The sequence below is a fragment of the Lonchura striata genome, chromosome 4 (assembly GCF_046129695.1).
Source record: "Lonchura striata isolate bLonStr1 chromosome 4, bLonStr1.mat, whole genome shotgun sequence".
Taxonomy (NCBI): domain Eukaryota; kingdom Metazoa; phylum Chordata; class Aves; order Passeriformes; family Estrildidae; genus Lonchura; species Lonchura striata.
In genome coordinates, this window is record NC_134606.1 from 72,330,941 (window position 1) to 72,352,113 (window position 21,173).

The following is a 21,173-nucleotide window of genomic DNA, read 5'->3' on the forward strand; positions in this document are numbered from 1 at the left end:
TGGAGATGATAAACCTCTAGATCCAGGTATGGCACAACCCCTCCCTGTGGGAATGGTGAAGGTGAGAGTGATCCCAGTGCTGGGGTTCATCTATCCTCTTTGGAGGATCCCACACCACCTTGTAGTGGTTGCTTTGAGAGCTCAGGGGGGTTTTAAGTCAGCTTTCTTGTGTGTTGCTTTTGCAGCCAGGAGGGCCTGTCCCTGAAAAGATGGAAGTGCACGTGGAGCAGGGGCAGCTGCAATGTCACTCCCGGGCACGCTTACACTTCAGTTTTAGGGGGATTTACGCCCTGCTTCATGGGAATAGCAGCTTTGCTTCACATTTGAGAGCGTGTGGGGCTCTGGCAAGAGGAAACTGCTTGCCCTGGATCTTTGGGCAGCTGGGGAAAGGGAGGTCATCAAACCCCTGAACTACATCTCCCTTCCCTTTAAAAATTACCTTTTTTTAAAAGAACTTGCTCACTGTGGAGATGGGATATTGCTCACCCACAATGGCTAGGGCTAAATATCCACCGTGCACTTCCACATCCTTCTGGAGTCAACAAATAGTCCTTTTGCAACCATTCTTATCCTTCCTGAGGGGCACAGGGCAGGAAGGAGGGGGATACAGAGCTTGGGTGGGTGTTTCCCAACTTGCCACTGCCCAGGGCATCCAGTGGGGGTGGGTGGGCAACACAAATGGATTTGATTCCTAGACTTTAAACACCTCCTCCCAGAATGGCCAAGGCAGATTGTAAACAGGGATAATCCTTCAAGGGGTCCCGAGTCACACCTGTGTCACCTCAGTCCACGTGGCCATGGCACGCGGATTGCTGTGCCAGGCTGGGAAATGGGACTCCACAGAAAGCCTCAGCCAGACACTGGGAAATTGCCCACTCCTGTATTTCCACAGCCCAGAGCAGTAGCAAACCCTATCCAACTCCTGCAATTACTTGCTCCTGCCAGGAGCCGCCAGGAAAAGGCACCAAATCTTGGAGCACCCCATGCCACAGCCCAGCCTAAGTCCCCACTCCAAAAATCCCAATTTTTACACAGATCTAGGCAGAAAGAGCTGCCACAGCCGGGGCCAGGGGGGAGCACATTCATCCTTTTATTGGCAGCACCCAGGATGGGCTGTGGTTGCGTGCAGGAACAGCACAGGCACCCAAAAGGGAAGGAAGCAGCAGGTGCCTGAGGGGAAAGCAGGGAAAGGCTCCTGCCCCTGCCAAAACGCCGGGAGCAGAGGAAGCACCAGCGTTGTGTCACTCAACCCAGCGTGTCTCAGGGCAGGGGGGTTGTGTCACTGCTGTCCCACGAGGAATTCAGAACGGTGGATTCCTGGGATCTGGCCAGTGAGAGGGATGGGGTGGGGGGTCTCCAAGGGGGCCAGCAGCACGGTGCTTCCCGCCGTGGTCGCGGCAACGCTTTTTTGGTGCCGTCCCTGCAGATTTTGTGGGAGGGAAGAAAGGAAACCGGGTGGGTCAGGGAGAAGGGATGGTCTTGCCAAGGTGTCAGGGATGCCAGGTGTTTTCCAGCCTCCGGGAATCATGTACCTCTGCATCAGCTTGTGGATGAGCAGCTGGATCCAGGGTGCCTCGGGGGTCACGCACACACGCTTGTTCTTCTTTAGGGTGAGGCTGCAAGGCCATGAGGCCCCTCAGCCCCATGCACGTCCCTTCCCCGAAGCTTTTCTTACCCACAGAGAAAACCAAACCTCCATGCTCCCTCAGCATGGATACAAACCCTGGGCAACACAGACGTGCAAGTTTGGGGCCTTGACCTTAGCACCCTGAGCCATGCAGGGAGAAACCCACTTGAAACTGGGAAGCAAGATTCACCCCAATATTTGTGGGCTTCCCCCCTCCGTGTACTTTTGCAGCACTACTCAAAAAAGCAATTAGCAAGGACTGGTTTCCAGGCTTTGTGCTTACATGACCTCCTTCCTCCTGCAGTGAATGCCCGGCGGGGTCACGTCGATGGTGAGGATCAGCCCCAGGTTGATGACGTGGGCGGTGGATCTGATGCACTTGCACCTCATGTTGGTCAGCAGGCTCTCCAGCGACACACCTGTGCCCCAGGGCAGCCCACAACAGGTCTCGGCCCCCCGTGGGGACGCTATCCCCCTCCCCACTATCCCATCCTATCCCTGACACCCACGGGCTGCTGTTCACGGGGTTTGCAGCAGGGTCCATCCCTCCCAGCACAGCCTCAAAGCTTCTTTTCCTGTACATGGAAGGGGTTTAGCTGCAGGGTTGGAAAACTTAACCAACATTTTATGAACTAAACCCATTGCCCACCCACCAAGCACTCGAATTTTATGGGGGTCTGAAAGGGAAGCGGCTGAAACCCACGAGGCAAATCCACCCCTCCAGCTTAGCCACAGGGTTTAAAAGACAAGCTCAGAGATAGGCAAGAACCAAAACTGAAAGCTGAGTAGATAAAACCCACGCTCAGCCCCATCTGGGACACCCAATGCCCCTGTCCAGGCGTCTGGAGGGGCCACGGATGGACAGACACCCAAAGGGACTCACCGCCCGCCGGCACCGAGCTGCTCAGGAGCAGCAGCAGGGCCAGCGCCAGGGCCGGCAGCAGCCGCATCCTCCCCGCCCGCCCCGAGCTGGCCAGGGCTGCTTTATAGCCAGCCCCTGGCCCAGGGGGGATTCCACAACCCCTCCGGGCTGGGAAGCGCCGGAGGGGCAGGACAAAGGGGCAGCCCCACGCCTCAACTTCCCTGCCCTCGCTTCCCCCCCGGCTGCACGTGGCCAGCCAAAAAAAGCAGGAAATGCTGCGGCCACCTCCTCAAACCTGCCGTGATTTTGGCCAAAGGCTGGTGCCCCCCATGCCTCCCACCCCAAGCACGCCATATGAAGGGAGGCAAGGGACAGTGAGAGAGGGCTGCCACCTTTATTGGGCCTGCTGAGCCATGCCCAAAAGGGACACCCAGTGCATGGCTAAGGGATGGGAGAGGCTGGAAGCAGGGATGGGCATTTTTAAGGGTTTAAAGGCATTAAAAGGGGCTCAGGCAGCAGCATGCTCCCCTCTGGACTGGGCTAAGGCAACAGCAGGATGGGGAAGGGAGGCAGTTTTGGGCCCAGCACATCTGGCCGTGCCTCGGCTGGCAGCTTCCTCAGCGGGGAGCCTTTTTCTTCCTCCTGCCAAAAGCAGAAGGGGGAGGAATGTGTGAAGACAGGCTCCCACGGGATGCCCCTGGTGCTCAGGGGGAAAGAAGAGCTTACAGGTGAGGGAGGTCCTGCAAGAGTTTCTTCATCCAAGGGGTGTCAGGATCCACGCAGACCCTCTTCAGGCTCTTTAGCTTAATCCTAGGAAACACGCGGCATTTCAGACACGTCACTTCCCCTCCTGCAGACACTCCTGCAGAGCCTCCCACCCTTCTCGCAAGGAGAATGAGCACGAAAGCGAAGCAGGTCAGGGAGGACGGCCGGGGCAGAGGGCGCGCATCCCCGGGAGCCACTTACACCACCTCGGGGCGCCGGCAGCTGCTCCCCACGGGCCACACCTCGATGCTGCTGTACCTCTCCGGCGGGATGAAGGCTCGGGTGCTCTTGAGGCAGCGGCAGCTCAGGTTGCCGTTGGCTTCCAGGATTGCTGGAGGGGCGCACGGCCATGGCTCATATCGTGCATCACCCCAAAACCCTCCCCGGGCAACGCATCTCCTGCCACGTCCCACCAGGATCACCCAGCCCAAACCCGGAGAGCCTCACAGCCCCCACAACCCCCAAGGCCACCGGCGGGGGCAGGGGAGGCTCACCTGCGTCCCCGGGGCGCTGGGACAGCAGCAGCAGCGCCAGCAGCAGGGCTGCCCGCACAGCCATGCCGGCCCCAGCCCCGGGCGCCGCAGCATCCCTCTATTTGAGCCGGGAAATAGGAGAAGTGAGGCGGCACGGGAGGCCCCGGGGTCGCGGTTTTGCCCGACCCCTGTCGCTGAGTTGGCAGCGCTGCCGATAAAACTCGGCTTGGGGCTTGGCAGGGGGCCCGGCTTCCCGAAACCGGCTCTGCTTTCCCCTTCCTTTCTCGGTCGTTTCCTCCAACTTCCTTCTTAGTGCACACAGCCTCATGAACCCGGAGGTTTTCTGGGGTGCTTTTCTGTCCTGCATCATCAGGAATTACTCATTTCTCCTACAAACACCTTGCCCCCCTGCAAGGCACAGCCCAGCAGTGCCCTGGTGACACTTGATTTTTTTTTTACCCCAAAATTCTGCCAAGTGACCTCACACCCCATTCCCGACATATTTCCTTACTAGCCTGGACTGGTTTGTAAAGCCTTACAACCACCTGTAAATCCCAGCACCATCACTTGGATGTGAGGCACTTGGGCTGGATTGTCCCATCTCCCTACCACCAATATCGTGCCCTCAAATCACCACCAGGGGAAAATAACAGGTTATGATGGAAAGGACTCCTAACAAGAGGGAAAGGCTAGATAGGATAGTGGGGGGAATACTTCCCTGAGAGGGTGCGAGGCCCTGGCAAAGAGAAGCTGTGGCTGCCCCTGTATCCCTGGAGGTGTCCAATGCCAGGCTGGACAGGACGTGGAACAACCTGTGATAGTGGAAGATGTCCCTTCTCATGGCAGGGGGTGGGACTGGATGGGCTTTGAGGTCACTTCTAATCCAAGCTATGATTCTATGTCATACATAGCTTCAAAGCTAGGAGATCCATGGAAAATACAACAGAAAGAAAAATCCTGAATTTTATTGGACTTGAGCTTCTGGAACAGGACATGCCACACAACCCTCAGACACACACTCTGTTGCTGAGCACTTCACATGGAAAAAGACACAAAGTCATTCCTAAAGAAGCAGGAGCAGCCCCTGAGAAGGAACAGTTTTGCAGTCCACAGGCAACTAAATAAATGAAGGATTCATATTCACGCTGATCCAGGGACCAAGAGCAGGGGAGAACCCCCGCCACAAACCTGCCACGGGGCTGAGGCCAGCAGTGAGCTACCCTCCCCACAGCCACTGCCACCAGAGCCAGACGTGGGACTTTCAGGAAGGGGAGGAAGAGAGGATCAAATGAGGAGCAGCCAGGTCTGCACACCTGGGCATCATCCACCAGGCCACCCCAGGGCTCTGGGCACCAACTTCCTTAGCAGGAAACCTATTTTTTCTTCCTGTGAAAAGCAGAAGGAGGAGAAACGTGTGAACACAGAGAAAAGCGGCTCCAGGAGAGGAAGCTCCTGCCCTAGCCGAGGGAAGTCACTGCCGTTTCCCCAGGGCGGGCATCAGTCGCCAGGATGGCCACAAACCCAGCACAGGCACGGCCAAGAAGGGCAGCTTTCCCAGCATCAACACCCTACTGCACCTGCCACGAGCAAACCCTGCTCCTGCCACCTCTCCCTTCATGTTTTTCCCCCAAACTCTAAGTGCAGCACTTACAGTGTGCAAGCCAGGGCTAACATGACCCACAGATGGGTCACGTTGGGGGCTGAACACTGCTTTGCACAGCAAAGTGTTGCCCCTCATTGCTTTGAAAGTGGGTCCTTTGGACAGCAGCAGCTCTCCTGGGCCCATGAGAGCTTCTCAGAACCATGGATGTGCTGGGATGCTGTCCAGGGACTCCTGAGCCAAATGAGTTTCCATCCAACAACTTACGTGCTGGCAATGCGCTTCAGCAGCTTCTTCACCCAGGGGGCTTCGGGATTCACACACACCTTCCCTGAGGTTCTTAATTTAATTCTGAAACGCAAGGAGAGTTCCTGAGCATTCCTGTCCCCTCCAAAGGCAGGGACTCAAGCAGTCAGAGCTGATGGGGAAGATTCAACTTTTGCTCATAGCACCAATAATTGTAGAAAGCTGCAGAGAGAGAAAGCCACAGCATGGCTGGGAAACAAGCAAGACTCAACAACATTCCTAGGTGGAGCAGGAGACCTGAAGCCCAGAACAGTGCTCAAAGACAAGTTTTTCTGGAGATTTGTAAATGTATCAACACTGAACAGCTAGAAAAATCTAGGAAAATTTGTTATGGTTCATGCTGCCTCAGTTTCTGAAGTGCTTCCTCCAGGCTGCAAACACCCCTGCTCCAGCTCGAGGAAACCAGGCTTTCCCCTGCTGGAGAGATTCCTTTAGGCCCTGGGGACCTGCATTTCTGCACCTGATGTTTTTCAGCAAGTAAGCAGGCGGCATTTTTGGAAAGGTTTCGTTTCCAGCAAGGCGGCAGAGAAGCGGGATGGTGGCAGCAGCAGAGCCCACGGCACTTACATGATCTCCATGCGCCTGCAGCTGCTGCCCACGGGCCTTATCTCAATGCTCTCGTATTTCTTAGGACTGATGTATTCCGAGGTTGTCTTGGCACACCTACAGCTCAGGTTCCCGTTCACCTCCAGGATGGCTGAGAGAGAGAGAAGGTGGCAGCTCACAAGCTGTGCTGACAGGGATGCAGCATCTCCAGGAGCCAAAGGGAGTTCCCCTTCCCGTGTTTTCAGTGACAGCACAGCAGGGACCACGGTGAGAGGCTTCCACCTGTGCCTCTACTTCGGTTCCCTGCTCCCACACAGCTCCCAAAAACTGAACCAGAGCCCTGCAAAGGATGGCTGTGCTTTTTCCCTGGCCAACAACAAGGCAAGCCCTCAGCTAAGCAGGCAGCAGGATCCCAGGTTCCCCAGTCACTCCAGGCACAGGATCATGCCCGCAAAGGCACCTGAAGCTCACCTGCATGGGCAGAGTGGGACATCACCAGCAGCAGCAGCAGCAGCCAGGGGAGCAGGGGGGCTCCCATCCTCAGGGAAGGCTCAGCCCCGCTGATGCTCTGCGGGACCAGGCACACCAACAGCCCTATTTATCAGGGAGGGTCACTGCTCCCAAGGCACAGAATTCACACCTCAGCAGTCACACCCGGCCAGCAGAGCACAGACAGAGGTGATGTCATTTCTCAGATGCTCCCCCTCAGCCTGCTCAGAAGCTCAGTGGTCAATATTTTTAACTAAAACCAGCCACTGAGACACAGTGCGATGTTTGGATTCCCCACACATCTCCCCCATGCCCTGTCACCCACATCACCCTTCATTCCCTTGAGCATTTACCCCTGAGCCACAAAAAAAAGCCCAGAATGAAAGCAGAGTGCAAGCCCCTGACTAAGCAGGGGGGTTTTTTAGCATACTCGGACATTTACATATTTCTTTCTTGGGGCTATCTTTTCCCCACGCTATTTTTACTGCCCCTCTCATCAGCAAAAACACCTCACGCCGTGCCACGGAAAAACAACCATGATCTCCCTCTTTCATGCTTGCACTCAAATATTTCCAATTTCACACTTGGCTGGGTGAGTAACTCACCCAGGATGGCCACAGGAGCACCCTGTGCCCTTGGGTGTTGGTGGGATGGGAGCTTTGCCCTAAATAAATTCGGCAAACTCACCAGTCGGGAAGCAAAAGGGGAAGGGGATATGTGGTGAGGCAAGGAGGAAGGAAGAGGGCAGAAGAAAAGAGATGTGGTTGTGTGATAATGTTGTAATTTGGAGCTTTCAAATCACATCAGCATTTTATATAGTTATTACCAAAATAGTAAATATAAAAAAAAAGTCTTCCACTCAAACTCAAGCTACGCATCTCGCTTTGAAAACCTTGTTTTTTTCCTCTGACATAGGTCCAAAAGTCTTGTGAAGTGCTTGTCCAAGAGATGATTGGGGAGTTTAACTCCCTGTACAGCAGGGTCACAGAGAAGCCTGGGACAATTTTCATAAGCTATTCCCAAAGTCCTAAAAAGAAATGGGAAAGAATGGGTGCCTTGCTGTCACAGCAATGGAAGAGCAGATGGCCTTAAAACTGGGTTTTGTTTAACCCTTTCAGAGTTTTCAACTTCCTTGCAGAGAATTATTAGAAGGAACACAACCAAGGACTAGTTTTGCTGGGTTGGCTCTTGGGCAGGAGTCTCTTGGAAAAAAATGATGGGAAAGGTAGCAATTTATCAGGGAGGTGACTGCTCATCTATGCAAAATGCTGCGGAGGCTTAAAAGACATCTGAAAATCTTTCTAAAGTTCCTGACTACAAAACTATCCTGCTTTTTAGAGCTGGGAAAAAACAAGTGAAAGCAATTTTCCCCAGAAAAGATGGAGCTGCAGCATTCAGCTGCTGCTCTTCCAGGACTGGAGGAATCCAACAACATTCCTGGCAGTGCTTAATGAAATTGGTACAAGAAAAGAAAATTATTATCCCTGGACACATGCAATGGATGGACCAAGATGATTTGTGGGCAGGTATCCACCTCCTGCCTGCCCTGGAAAGAAGCAAGAGCTACAGAAGCATCAGCTGGATGGATTTTGAGGTCTCTGAGTGGGCTGGGCAGCAGCCACGGTGCTGTGATGGATGAGAAAGGTGTACTGATGAACTGGGCTGGTTTCTCAGAAGGAAAAGCCGCAGTCGTGGCTGATATTTCTGCACCATGAGTGGTAATTTTGCAAAGGGAGAAGCAGGGTGAGGATGTGAGCCCTGACTGCAGTTAAGCTGACTGCTTCCTGGATGCCAGGAATTTGGAAGAGTGGCCCACAAGTAGGGATGTGTGGTGTCATCCAGGCCAGCCTCAACTGAAACACATCCAAAACACCCTCACAGCTTCTCTGTTTCTGCCCCTGTGCAGGCAAGACTTTGATTTTAGTAATATTTTATCTAATTCTTATTGGATTTTTGTAATGTATTTTACACCTGTAATACTTTTTAATCCTTCCTGTGGTACCTAAATCAGAGAACTCCAAAAAACAGTGGTGCAAGCAGCACCTAAAGGCAACATGGAAAACCTTTCCCATGTTTACCAGGATGGGCAAAAACCCAGCCCTGACATCAGTGCCAAGGAGATGTGGCTCTCCAGCCCTTCAGGGAAGATTCACAAGAGGCTGCATCACAAACATCTGCAGCAAACAAACATCTCAAAGAGAATCACTTGAGAGAAAGTGATTTTTCAGCTTACCTCTCCTTTGCCCACAACTCATTTGCAGGAGAGAAAAAAAACAAAACTGTGTTTGTTTTTATCCCCCAAAAACCCCAACTGCAGTGAATCTTCACCACTGTGGCTTGTGGTCCATCACCTGCCTCAAAGATAAAGATGCTTCCTGCCGAAACCCGAGAAACCTGAAACCCACACATACTTCAGTGTCAATGTGAGAGCACCAGAATTAGACAAAACCTAACGAAATCGGTCCAAAATTAGGTTGGGTGAACAACACATCGAGCTCACTCTTACTTTTCGTCTTCAAGTGAAGATGCACGACTTGCTGCTGATGCAAAGGGACAAAATTGTGGGTTTGGTCCATTTTTAGAGACAGCAGAGTGGTGTCACGACTCCTCTGCAAGCAGGTGAGAAACCTGCTCTGGCATCTTTAGAAGTATTTGGTGAGCTAAGGGCTAAAGAAGGGAATATGGTAAGAGGGAGCTTTGAAAGGGATTGGATAAGGAAGATGGAGAAAGGCTGGGAGCAAGAACAAGAGAAATTAAAGGCGACTTTTAAGAAACCTAAATCCAACATTCCTGCCTCCCCAGCCCATCTTGGGGACCTCTGGGGAGCAGCATTCTGCTGAAGGGACAGCCATACAAAAATAGCAGCCCCACGGCGGGGACAGTTTCTGGGAAGTCCCAGCCACCCCAGAGATGCAAATGGCTCCAAGCAAGCGCAGGAGAAAACCCCCAGACTTCTGTGCCAGCTTGTCCCTGCTGTTAGAAAAGCACCGTGGGGAGCACCCCAGCACCCCCACGCTGCTCCAGAGCTCTCCACTCATTTCCAGCCTGAGTCACTCCAAAACGAACCCAACGCCGAACAGAGCAGCGCCATTATTCCTCAGCAGCCCTTCTGCCTGGCACGGAGGACGTGAGGCAGGAATGGGAGGCGAGGACTTTCCCAGAAAGTGTCACTGGGACCGTGTGGCCCGGCACCCTCCCCACACATTTGCATGTGGGCACAGGAACCGGTCTAGACGCCGCAGGTGCCACCGAGCCCGCGGGCGCCGTTGGCCATTTGCATCGGGGCACCATGGGACAGCGAGGGCTCAACCCTGGCCATGGAGCAAAAGGGATGAGGAGGGAAACCTTCATCCTGTGCCAGGAGGGAGCCAAGGGACAGCAGCTGGGGGTGTTCTAAGTGAGCTGTGTCTGGCGACTCGGCCCTGCTGCCCTCGTGTCAGCTGGCATTCTGCACATCCCCAGCAGCTGGAGGAAGGCACTTCCTTCTGGGGCTAGTGAAGAAGCACTTCAGGTCTATTCACACAACCAAAACACGCTCTGGAAACTCCTCCAGCTACGTTCCAGCTTCACGAGCTGGGAAGTTTCTGCTGAGCTCCAAGGCTGCCGTTGCTGAAGCTGAGTTATTCCTATTTGGGCAGCACAGTCAGGCAAACACTTGGCAAGAGCCCTGGCTTTTCAGGAGTGTTATGGCAAAGTCTCCTCCCCTTCCCCTTGAAGTTTGACATCTTGATAAATGCAGCTAACAAGTTTGGTTAGAGTTTAGTTAAGCATTTTATATTTTTCCAATTATCCGTGGTTTCCATTTCAGTTGAGCCCATAATTTAGTTGTCTCCACATTACTTGCAGAATAACCCATAACTATTATTTCTCCTAGAGCTTAATATGGCCTTGGCCCATTTTCTACTGGTTAAGTCAGAAGACAGCAGGCCATCCATGGAAAACGGTGTTTCTCCTCAACCACACACAAGGGTAAAAACACACCAGGAATGGACCCAAACTCAACCATGCATCCTGGGCTTACACCCAGGGCTGCTATTTTTATTAATGTCCATTTAATGTTTTGAGACCCCTCCTCTTCTTGCCAAGTGCTTCCCCACATGTTTCCCCTGGGGAAGATGCTTCCCCCACATTTCACCCACAAGCCACCATAGCAGTAGAGATTTTTATATTAGGAAAAAAACCAACCAAGCCAAGAGCAACTGTTGTCCAGCAGCAAGTAGAAGTGCACGTAGCAAGGAGGGGAAATCCAGTTCTTCAATGAGAAGGAAGCTGCAATACCAATGAAATGAGCAGCCCTCCTTTTGGAAAGCCCCTTGTCAACTTTTCTCCTGGAACCAGCATCCCTGAATCAGCACTCACACCCGGAGATGCTGCCAGAAGAGACAGAGAAACTCCAGCCCAACTTCTGCAAAGGACGTAAATCTCGGCAGCTGCAAGAATTGATACTGAAAGGAGTTGTCTTGGGCTAAAAGGACCTGATTTTAACCTGACATTGCCCAGATTTTTTGGGGGCTGAAAGAAAGGCTGCTCGAGCACACAAGTCGTGCCCCAGGCTGGGAGGTCACCAAGCCCCGCCCTGCCAGGTGGAAAGGAGGAGGGAGATGAAAGGGCAGCGCCCAGAGAGAGAAGAAAAGCTCCGGGAGACACATGAAAGTGAAACCAAGAAGCACAAAGCCATAAAAACCATGAAACCCGCTTTGATCTTTGCTCATCTTTTATCTCGCCTGTCACTCACCCACTCACCACACACACCCTGAAAACCAGTAAGGCCTAAAGACTCAAATCTGTCACAGGGCACAGCCTTGGGTTAGATACTCGAACAGCTTCAGGAATGTTCTGTATCTCCCCTCCCTTCCATACCCCACATTTCCGTGGTGTTTGGGGCAGCCAGGAGGGAGCATTTCACCCGCCAGTTCTGGCCATGTGGAGTACAAGAAGGCACTTGGAAAGATGTTCCCCCAACACAACCCAAGCACAACAAAATGAGGGACTTTCCTCTTGCCTGCAGGTTAGGGCTGGGGGAACGTGGGAGGTTTAAGGTTTAGACTTGCCGTGGCAGGAGGATGCTGTGTAAAAATAAATTTAAAACATACATAAATATATAGATAAAACCACCACCTAGGTTCTCGTTCTGCAGCGCATGCAGGCTCACAGCTGGGACCACTAGAGAGCAGCAGACACCACTGCCACGGAGAGCAGACGGGCAAGGAAAAACCATCTGCCCAAGCACCCGGATCCCAGGCAGAGGATCACAATCCAAGCTGGACAGAAAAAAAGGAACGGACATCTTTGTAGGTACTATTTTTTTTTTTTTTTCCCTGAAAGGCAGTTTTCAGAAGCATTTCTGAACCACCAGAACTCAGACCGGGGGAAGGACAGACAGATTTCAGCAAGAGCTGAAATCAAAGAAGGGCTTCCTCCTCTCCCAAAACACATAGGTTGGTGCTCTTTGCTCAATTCCCAGGCAAGAGCAGTAGAAGAACTGGCTTGTCTTGATGTTCTGCTGCAAAGCAGAGTTTAGGGGAGGTTTATGGGTGGGGAGAGGCATGGAGGCATCCTGGAAATCCAGAAATGCAGGTCAGACCCTGCAGCAATGTAAAGGGACCTTGAGGAAGATTGCTGCATGGATCACCCTCAAAGCTGAGGAGCACAGAGAGCTGCCTGCTTCCTCCTGAGTGCCCGGGGGACTGGATGAAATCCACATCACTCCCGCTTTCCCAACGCCAGAGACAAGTTGTTAGCATACCTCGAGTTTTGCCAGAGGCATGAGGATGCAGGCTGATGTGCCCTGCCTTTCCAGCATGTGTGCCCTGGCCCTATTCCCAGCTGGAATCTGGAGGTTAAGCAATGCTAAACTGAGACAGGAGCTTGAGACTGTTCAACTGCACATCTGGGAACAGCTGGAAGCTGTTAAGTGCCACCCAAGCCCAGACACACAACGGCTGGGGATTCCCACTGGGAGCAGCTGGACAAGCAGAGCACAGGCTGCCTGCTTCTGTCTCTTGAGGGTGTGATCCCACCCTGCTCGTGGTTAAATCCTGGCAGAGCACACAGGGATGCCTCTACTGAATCCCAAAGAGGAGCAACAGTGGGATCCAAGTTTAGGGGAGCACAGGGCAAACACCTTTGCTGACTTCTCCTGGAGTTTTTTATTCACACTAAGAGGTAACACGGGTGCCAGGCTGCAGTGTCAGAGCTCCAGAGAGCAAAGATGAAGAATGGAGAGCCTGTGCCAAGGGGCAGCGTTTTCCCCAGGGTTCATGCAAGCTGCCTCCCAGGAAGCACGCAGCCCTGGAGAGTGGCAGATATAACCAGCCTGTCTGACAGTTATGTCCCAGCCACCCTGAGCCTGGTTTTTCCCATCTGGTATGGCTGGTTATCATTCCAGCTGGAGGGGAGTGATACTGGGAAAGCCACCCCATGGCACTAGAGGGCATTCAGCTGCTTCAGAGAGCACAGAGCTTTGCAGGGAGTGTGGATAAAATGCATTTCCAAGCCAAACATCTTCAATTTTGCTAGGAATTTTAGTATTTGGGAAATTACAGCCAAAGCAAACCAATGTTTTAAGTCTATTCTACTGTCTCAACGCTCATCCAGCCTTTGGAGGCAACTGCAATGGGCCCTCCCCAGCTGAATTCGTCATGCTAAAGGAAATTATGTTTATCTGTCCCAAATTCACATGCCTGGCAGTGAGAGACCAACAGCAACACAAGAGAGTGATTCACAGCACATTTCCATCGAGCCCTGCCTCACCCAAAGTGTTGTCTCTGCTCTTGGGTCAGCCCGTGGAAGTGTTCAAAGGTCACGGTGCTAAATGCCATCGAGATATTTTTTGCTACTCCAGCTGTATCAGCCCCAGGACTGTGCCTGCACTGTTCCAGGCAGGGAGAGGAAGGCTGCTGCATCCTGCCTTGATGCCCGCAGACATGTGATGACATGCAGGAGGTCACAGTCCCAGTCCCAGCTGTCACGCAGCTCCAAGGTGACAGCAAATCACCTGCCCATCACTGGCCCCGCACCACTTCCGTGCCAGGCTCCTCCTGACACGTTTTCTCAGCCCTGCCCACCTCCCCTCCGGACCGGGGCAATCCAGGTGAAGGTGGCACCTCTGTGTCAGCCATCAGTCCCGCCTCCTCGCTGGTAACGCCACAGCTATTTGCCCTGCCTGGCTGATATTCCCTGGCGCTCTTTCCTCAGTTTCTGCACTCTTTTCTCAAGTGCTCGAGCTATCAGGGTGTTTGCATAAATAGCAGCACACTCACACCTTCCCTCCCCGGCCTCTCCTAAGGTTAGTCACCCTCCTGCCCAACCTCAAGCCCACGTTTCTGCCACACCTACAGAAAAAAACATTATTTTGAGGCACACGTAACCAGAGTAAATTCTTGCATTTCAGGGTCCCAACAGAGGCCCACTCCAGCCACTTGAACATAGAATCACAGACTGGTTTGTGGTGGAAGGGACTTAAATATCACCCAGTTTCACCCTCCTGCCATGAGCAGGGACACCTTCCACTATCCCATGTTGCTCCAGGCCCCATCCAGCCTGGCTTTGGACACCTCCAGGGATGAGGCAGCCACAGCAACTTACAAGCATTTAAAATGGAAGTAAAAATGCTGTCCTAACCCTAAACCTCTGTTCTGTAGACACTGTTTCACTGAAAAAGGCAGGCTGGTTCAAAAACACAAAGGAAAAGTTTGCATGGAAAAAGCAGCATCCTGGCTCTGCTCCTTCCTCCACTCATTCTCCCATTATCCTTCTACTTCCAACATGACAAGACTGGTCAGGCACACAAAATCTTACACCTCTCCCCAGAAAGAACAAACCAGAAGAAACAAGACACAAGAAACCCAAAAGGCTGTTGCTGCAAGTTCACAACAGGCTAACAATTGCTCTCCACATTCCAACTTCATTAGAGAAAACAAACCCTTCCTTTAATACCCCCTTTTCAACCATTTTTAAAATTGCCTGGCACAGAACTCTAACAAAGAGTGAATTTCAACTCAACTGCTTCCACGACAAGCTGCACTGACACCATCCAGCCTGTGTTCTTCAAAGTACTGCCTGGTCATGAGAAACACTGTGCAGACAGAGTTTCCTTGCAGGCAAAGCTCTCCTTGCCCCTGAAACAAGGTGAGGCCAAGGCACATATCTCTATGAATAAACAAGTTCCTGCTGCAATTTGATAGGAGCCACCAGACAACCACAGCAAAATAATTAGAACAACTGGATGTACTTACAGAGGGAAGTAGTTGGGAGAGGAGCAGTGTAGCAGGAGCCCTGTCACCTCTGGAGCCACACTGTGCTTCCCAGGCCTCTCTACTGACAAAGGTGGTTGTGCTCTTCAGGGCTCCCACAAGCAGCAGGAATCTCCTTCCAAGGGCAGCCTCTGCACCTAGGCTCAGCCAGGATCGGCCATTCTGCCCAGTTCCTTACAAAGCATTCCCACCTGAGGGCAATCTCCTTTCCCTGCCTCCTCATCTACCTGGTGATAGAAGGCAGGTGGAAATGATTTGGGCTAATGAGAAGAAGACAAGTTACTGACATTTTACCCTCAGAGTCCTTTCCTAAAGGCTTCTGCCATGCCTTCTCAAATGTTTTAGTAAAGTCACTAAATCACTGCTGCTTTCAGAGGCACAGGAGTACCCTTTCATTTTTGCCTTGCTGCTGTCTCCCCTCTTTGTAGCAAAGCTTTTCAGCACGTGCCAATCCCTGAAGTCAGAAAGTAGTTTAACATTAAATTTGTGCCCAAGGAGCCAAAAACCCCAGGATTAACAAGGCTTTCCTTTCATTCTGCTTCCACACTTCCACTGACCCATTTTACACAGCCCTGAGGGCTGAAGGGGCTCTGCAGCCAGACTTTCCTGAGTTGTTCTTATTTCCACACAGCTTGTTTTTCTCTAACCATGACAAAGAGGATGCACACTGCAAAAGAGGTGGTTCCTCACTATTCCAGCCACTTTGGGGCAGGTTACCTGGGACATGCAGCCAGAAACAAAGTTCAGAAAAGTCATTACAACCCTCAGTAGGCACTGAGAAATACTCAACTGCCCTTATTCACACCTGAAGAAAGTTGAAGCACGTTCTTGCTAGGAAAAGCCCTCCCACAGGATTAGCCCCATTCAGAGTCCCCCTCTCCATCAGGGGGCTGCCAGGCCTGGGCCATGTCTCCTTCACCCACAGTGCCATAAATACTCCAGATAAACACAGATAGAGCCTTGGTTTAAAAGAAAGCCCCTGACAGGCTGCACGTAGAGGCTTGTCAAGCTTCCAGTGCCCTGCAGGCTGCACTTGAAAACCTCTGTCCCAGATGATTTATCTGTCAGGGAGGTTCCTTTTCCCCAGGAGGGCAAGGAAATGCTCTCATGAAGTTCAAATAAGCTATCACACTCAGGTACCTTTCCAACTGTGTTTGGAAGAGTTTATTTTCAAGCCTTTAATGACAAAATCATATACCCAGAGAATCTATCTTTCTCTGGCTTTGGTAAGACATAGAAAATGGTTTATCCTAAACCCCCATCCCCTGGAAATCACGCTCCAGCCTAGCTCCTTCTCTCTGCATGTACAACCAGCACTGCCAGTCAGCTCTAAAAGTATCTGTGACTAGAGATAAAATGTTCAAATAGAGATCCTCCATCTCATACTTTGTGATCTTTCCTTCTATCTGTCTGCTCAAAACTTTCTCTTAAGACACAAAGTCTGGCCCAATCGACAGCAGGCATTTCCACTTCTGAAATGGAAATCAAGACACAGGCCCAGGCTCCAAGTGGAGATTTGAATTTCAGACTTCCTGAAGTTCAGGAGCATTCTGACTTTGTTTTGATTCAGCCCACAGGAAGGCAGGACACCTTTGCTTGCTTGTTTCCAAAAACCTCTTACTAAAGGGAGCTTTCTCAAGCTAACATTTGCAAAACCCAGGTGTTGCTTAGGTATTTTATATCCAAAGTCTTCCCTTTGGGATAACCCTAAGATGTACAAGACATGAATTCTGAAGCTCATGTATCTCTTCAGAAAGTAGAGCTAGATGGAGGTGTGCATCTGGAAATATCACCCTGGACTGGAAACATCACCCTCTACGCACACAGGAGGAAAATGCTGCTCCTGTCTGGCAATCCAAATAGCCTCCCTAAGTCCCCTCTGCTGGGAACTTCATCAGTCCTACCTGAGCAGTACTTTTCAAGGAATTCCATAGCTGCATGCATCTTGTTGAAGGAGCAATCCCTGCTCCAACAGCAAACTGTACAATTGGACCCCAATTTGGGTTTCTGGTGGAGGTGACAGGTGACCTGCCAGCCTGGAGGAGGAGCTTCCAGGATCCCATGAGGTGGACTGGCAGCTGGAGCACAGAATGGATGTGGTCCAGACTAAAGATCTATTGTGAATGTGTTGAAAGATCTGTAGCAAAAGCCTGCCTGTGTAGCTCCCTACCTCAGCTTTTCCAGAAAAAGTGAATCCTGGTATCCCTGAGTGACACAACAACAAAAGGACTAATCCAGCCCTTTCCCTGCTCTGTAGCCAAGGTGACAGCACAAGAGTGAGCCTGGCAAACGACCAGGCCCAACTTGGCATGCAGGTGTGAGGGGTTTTCCAAGCTGGTGGGAAAGCAGCTTTACTGAGCTTGAGTGCATTTCCATGACACAGACACACTTCTCCAAACATAGCCTCTTGAGGCTGGGCTTGAGGCAGGGACAAGAGGAAGGACACAAAAGTGTGTGCTGATGTCAGCCACTTGAAAAAGGACTTTGATCTCCAGGGCTGAGGACCCAACCCCTCCGAGGAGCAGGACATTTCACAAAGCATTTTATCTGCCTTTTATGTAACAAGGCACACAGGGCAGCAGCTGAGGGGGTGACAGAGCACTGTCACCTACTATTGCTTATTAGACGAAGTTATTCCCTGCTGCCAGCTCAAGGAATGCTGCCAAAAGATATAAACTGATCCCAGAGCAGCAGTAGCAAGTCATGGCCAGTGCAGACTGAAATGCCCCACACATGGCAGCATCTGAAAGATGAGCCTGGAAGGAGCTGAAGGGAGAGTAACATGAAAGCTTTGACCCCAGCGAAGCAGAAAATGATTTATGACCAGAGCCAGCAGTGTTTCCACCCTCTGAGGATGCAAGGCTTTATAGGAAGAGTGTAGCCCTGTGACTCCACATGGACCTTTTGTTCAGGGATGAATCCCAAGGGCACGTAGAAGGAAAGGCTTCCATGGCAACTGCAGGCAAAGTCCCTTAAATAGAGTAGGACAGTCAGTGAATTTTCCACTGCATAAAGTCTTTCCCCAACAAGTGTGGCAGGACTGCAGGTTTCCAGGCGAACACCATTAAAATGTACATCAAGACAGCCTAAACAAGACTTTATTTAATAGTCAAGCAAAATTTCAGCTGCTTCCCACAGAAATCCAAAGCATCCCAATCTTTTATATTGAGAATTACACATGAGTTACAGCTGCAACAGCTGTCCAGCACTCAGCTAACTACGGAAAAAGCACTGGACACGTTGTATGCCTGTGCCTTCTTCACTGCCTGGCACAATAAAGTGGACAGGTTTTTCCCACTGGAGCAGAAATCTGTGTTTTCACAGGCACTAGGAGCCACACACTGTGCTGCATATGGATCAGAGGAGAACACATATTATTTTGTTAACCTGCTTGGGGTTAAAGAAAACACACTGAAAACTAACAGGGAATCAGACAGTGCAAGAATCCCAGCCTGGGCTTGGAATTCCAGTGGCAGTTGGAGGGTGTGGAGGTTACCAATCCAAGTGCACATTCTAAGACAGAATAAACCCAAATTCCTTCAAGGGGGCCCTGTTTTATTTCTGAGCTGATCCACACAGCTCATGCTGCATTTGCAGCACTGAGTGTGGGCCTTTTCCTGATTGCCCAGGCAGGATTACATTTAATGGAATAACAAAAGCTGAGGAAAGCACAAGGCACCACACAGATAACCTGTGGATGCACTGTATATCTTGGATATACAGCGGATATTGGTGGATGCACCAGTATCTTGGGCAAAGAGCTGGCACAGACACCACACCCAGCTTCAGATCATCTGTGGCACACACCCTCAGGCCACTGGCCTTGGCTTCTGTCATCCTGCCAAGAGAAAGCCAGGGATCACCTCCAGTGCTTTTGCTCCCTACCAGAGTTAATAATTGAGCTCTGGATGCCAAAGGCTTCCTAAATCCCTGACTCAGCCACTGCACATGGCAGGACCACTATTTAGACCACACACGTTTTCCAAAGCTCCTTGGAGACTCTGGATTATAAACTGCACTCTGACCTTTGAGACGTTTGACCTCCAGCCACACAAAATCCTTGCAGAACAAGCCTACAGGCCCTTGCAAAGCCAACAGTCTGCAAACCCTGCTTCCCCACGGGCCCTCACACATCCCACCTTTCCACAGGAGCTGTGCCATTCCCTGGTTTGAGCTGATTTATCCTTGACAACTGAGCACTACAGCAAGGAGCTATTCCTGGCTTTGTTCTACAAGGGAAACAAAAGAAGCGAGAGGTTCAGAACACACAGAAGGTCAAAGAGGAAGTGTGGAACAGAGAAAGGATCTGCCTTTGCCTTCCTAGGCCCAGGACAAAATTCCCCTAGACCACAGGCTACTCTTCTTCTTGACTTCAGTGGGTGGAAACAAAGCCAATGCTGAGCGCTCCAGAAATCCCATCACAAATGTTTCCTCCATTGAGGTGTTGAACCGTGTTCACGTCTCTGATGAAGAACCTACTTGCCATGGCCAAAAAAAACCCACCAGCGCTCTTTGAAGGAGAAATTAAATGCTTCATTAATTCAAAAATGGTCGAGATTGTAAATCAGAACCAGAACATACAGGTCTAGAGGCAAGATCGCTACTAATTCATGAGTGAAATGCTATGTTTATGCAACACTAAGGATGAGATTTTAATTGCTTATTACTCTAATTGATTTCATTCAGTTGTTATGGCAACTTTCTGCTTTTAAGAGATGTACAACACCAGCCACAGGCTTACACCACAATGCATAGCCATGTGACACCCCACAGCTGCAACATGTATTTTAAGATAAATAATACTATATATGTGCCAAGCATTTACTGATTTCCATCCTGCTAAGCTTCAAAGCCCTGACAGCCAAGTGGGATCACAAGAACAACTCAGTCACCTGCTAGGCCAAGCAAAGAGATGACCTGAGACCATTCAGTTCCATTCTCCTTTAGTGTATGCTGCTCTAAATTCACAGAGTGCTCTAAGCTCTGACAGGAATATCCTTCTTATTCCATCAGGAAAAAAAGGGGGAGCTGCTCAAGACCAGGGTCTGAACACACTGATTTATTCTGAACACTTTATTGCTGCATGTCACTTGTCATATGTCATCAAGTGGTGGGGAAGTCAAGTTTCCTGTTTAAAAGGCCATCATTATAATTATTTAATTATGGAATGACAAGTCACCAGGAACTGAAGTGCTTCCACTACAGATCCCTTGAGGCCCAGTCCAGCCAGAGGAGAGCAGTAGGATGACATTTCAAGATGTCAACTTTCAGCATTATGCTTACAATAGGTTCAGCAGCACAGGAAGTAACATTCCAGAAACTGGACACAGCTAGGAGTTGTTTCAGGGGATGGCTTCCCCACAAAACCACTGCCTTTCAGCCCCCACCCAAACCAGTCTTACTGACAGAGCAGTTACGAAAATGAGCACGCATCTAAACCCCTGCAGACCACAAGCCTTCCACGTTCCACCACGTGGTACAGGCAAGCCCCAAACAGCATTTAAAAGCCAGGCACACCTCTGCTACTACAAACAAGCCAACCACCAAAATCCCCGTTGTTCTTTGGGGGAAGCCAGGCAAACCTCCTCGGGGGGATCCACAGCCACCTAGCCTGGCAGAATCAAAGCTGAGCCTGCATCATTCCAGCCACAGTAGTGAGCCCTACAACGTTCTCCCAAGCCCATTTCTCTCTGTGGAACAGACTTGAAAGGGGCTGGATGGCACACCTCGAGCTTCATTAAACCTCTCAAGCTGTGCAAGCCAAGGACACAGCCCATGGCTTTCCACCCTGCCCCAGGCTCACCCACGCAGCGACTCCTGAGCCAGGAGGGTGCTGAGCTGGGGCGGCGCACGCGGGCACCTCGGAAGGGGCAGCTGAAGGTGGTTGGTGTGTTCTGAGCACTGGCAGCACACAGCAGCAGCCTCTGCTCTGCCAGCTCCGAGCCAGGCCCTGGCAGGAGCAGCCCCAGCCCCTTGTGGGCTCTCAGAGGTCTGTGGGAGTTACCAGCCAGAAGGGATCTGCCTGCAGGACACAGCTCCAGTGTGCCTTTGATGAGTTCCCTCAGGTGTTCTGGACTGACAAGACGCAGGCATGTCCTGAGGCCAGGTTTCACCACCAACAACAGCAGCAAGGATAATTCCTGCAGAACTCAGAGGAATCCAGCTGGAATGACCCTTAACCCCTAGCAGGAGCTCTGGATGTGCAAACATGCCAAGCACATTGCTCACAACGAGCACAGGATACCCCACC

The 21,173-nt window shown here is 51.3% G+C and overlaps 3 protein-coding genes across 3 annotated transcripts; all 3 read right to left on the reverse strand.

The window, feature by feature from the left end:
- Positions 1–1,067: 1,067 nt before the first annotated feature.
- LOC116183590 (C-X-C motif chemokine 2-like) lies at positions 1,068–2,577 on the reverse strand. Its single transcript, XM_031504661.2, has 4 exons — positions 2,511–2,577; positions 1,911–2,046; positions 1,533–1,616; positions 1,068–1,420 (listed from the first exon to the last, which is right to left on the reverse strand). Exons 1-4 carry the CDS (start codon positions 2,575–2,577, stop codon positions 1,261–1,263), a joined length of 447 nt encoding a protein of 148 aa, XP_031360521.2. The 3' UTR covers positions 1,068–1,260.
- A 290-nt stretch (positions 2,578–2,867) lies between these two features.
- Positions 2,868–3,812, reverse strand: LOC110471205 (alveolar macrophage chemotactic factor-like). Its single transcript, XM_031504662.2, has 4 exons — positions 3,749–3,812; positions 3,456–3,585; positions 3,216–3,299; positions 2,868–3,131 (listed from the first exon to the last, which is right to left on the reverse strand). The coding sequence occupies exons 1-4, from the start codon at positions 3,810–3,812 to the stop codon at positions 3,107–3,109; spliced, it is 303 nt and encodes a 100-aa protein (XP_031360522.1). The 3' UTR covers positions 2,868–3,106.
- Positions 3,813–3,845: 33 nt separating this feature from the next.
- Positions 3,846–6,717, reverse strand: LOC110471206 (interleukin-8-like). The gene is made up of 4 exons (XM_031504609.2): positions 6,651–6,717; positions 6,201–6,330; positions 5,595–5,678; positions 3,846–4,035 (listed from the first exon to the last, which is right to left on the reverse strand). The coding sequence occupies exons 1-4, from the start codon at positions 6,715–6,717 to the stop codon at positions 3,846–3,848; spliced, it is 471 nt and encodes a 156-aa protein (XP_031360469.2).
- Between the last annotated feature and the right edge of the window lie 14,456 nt (positions 6,718–21,173).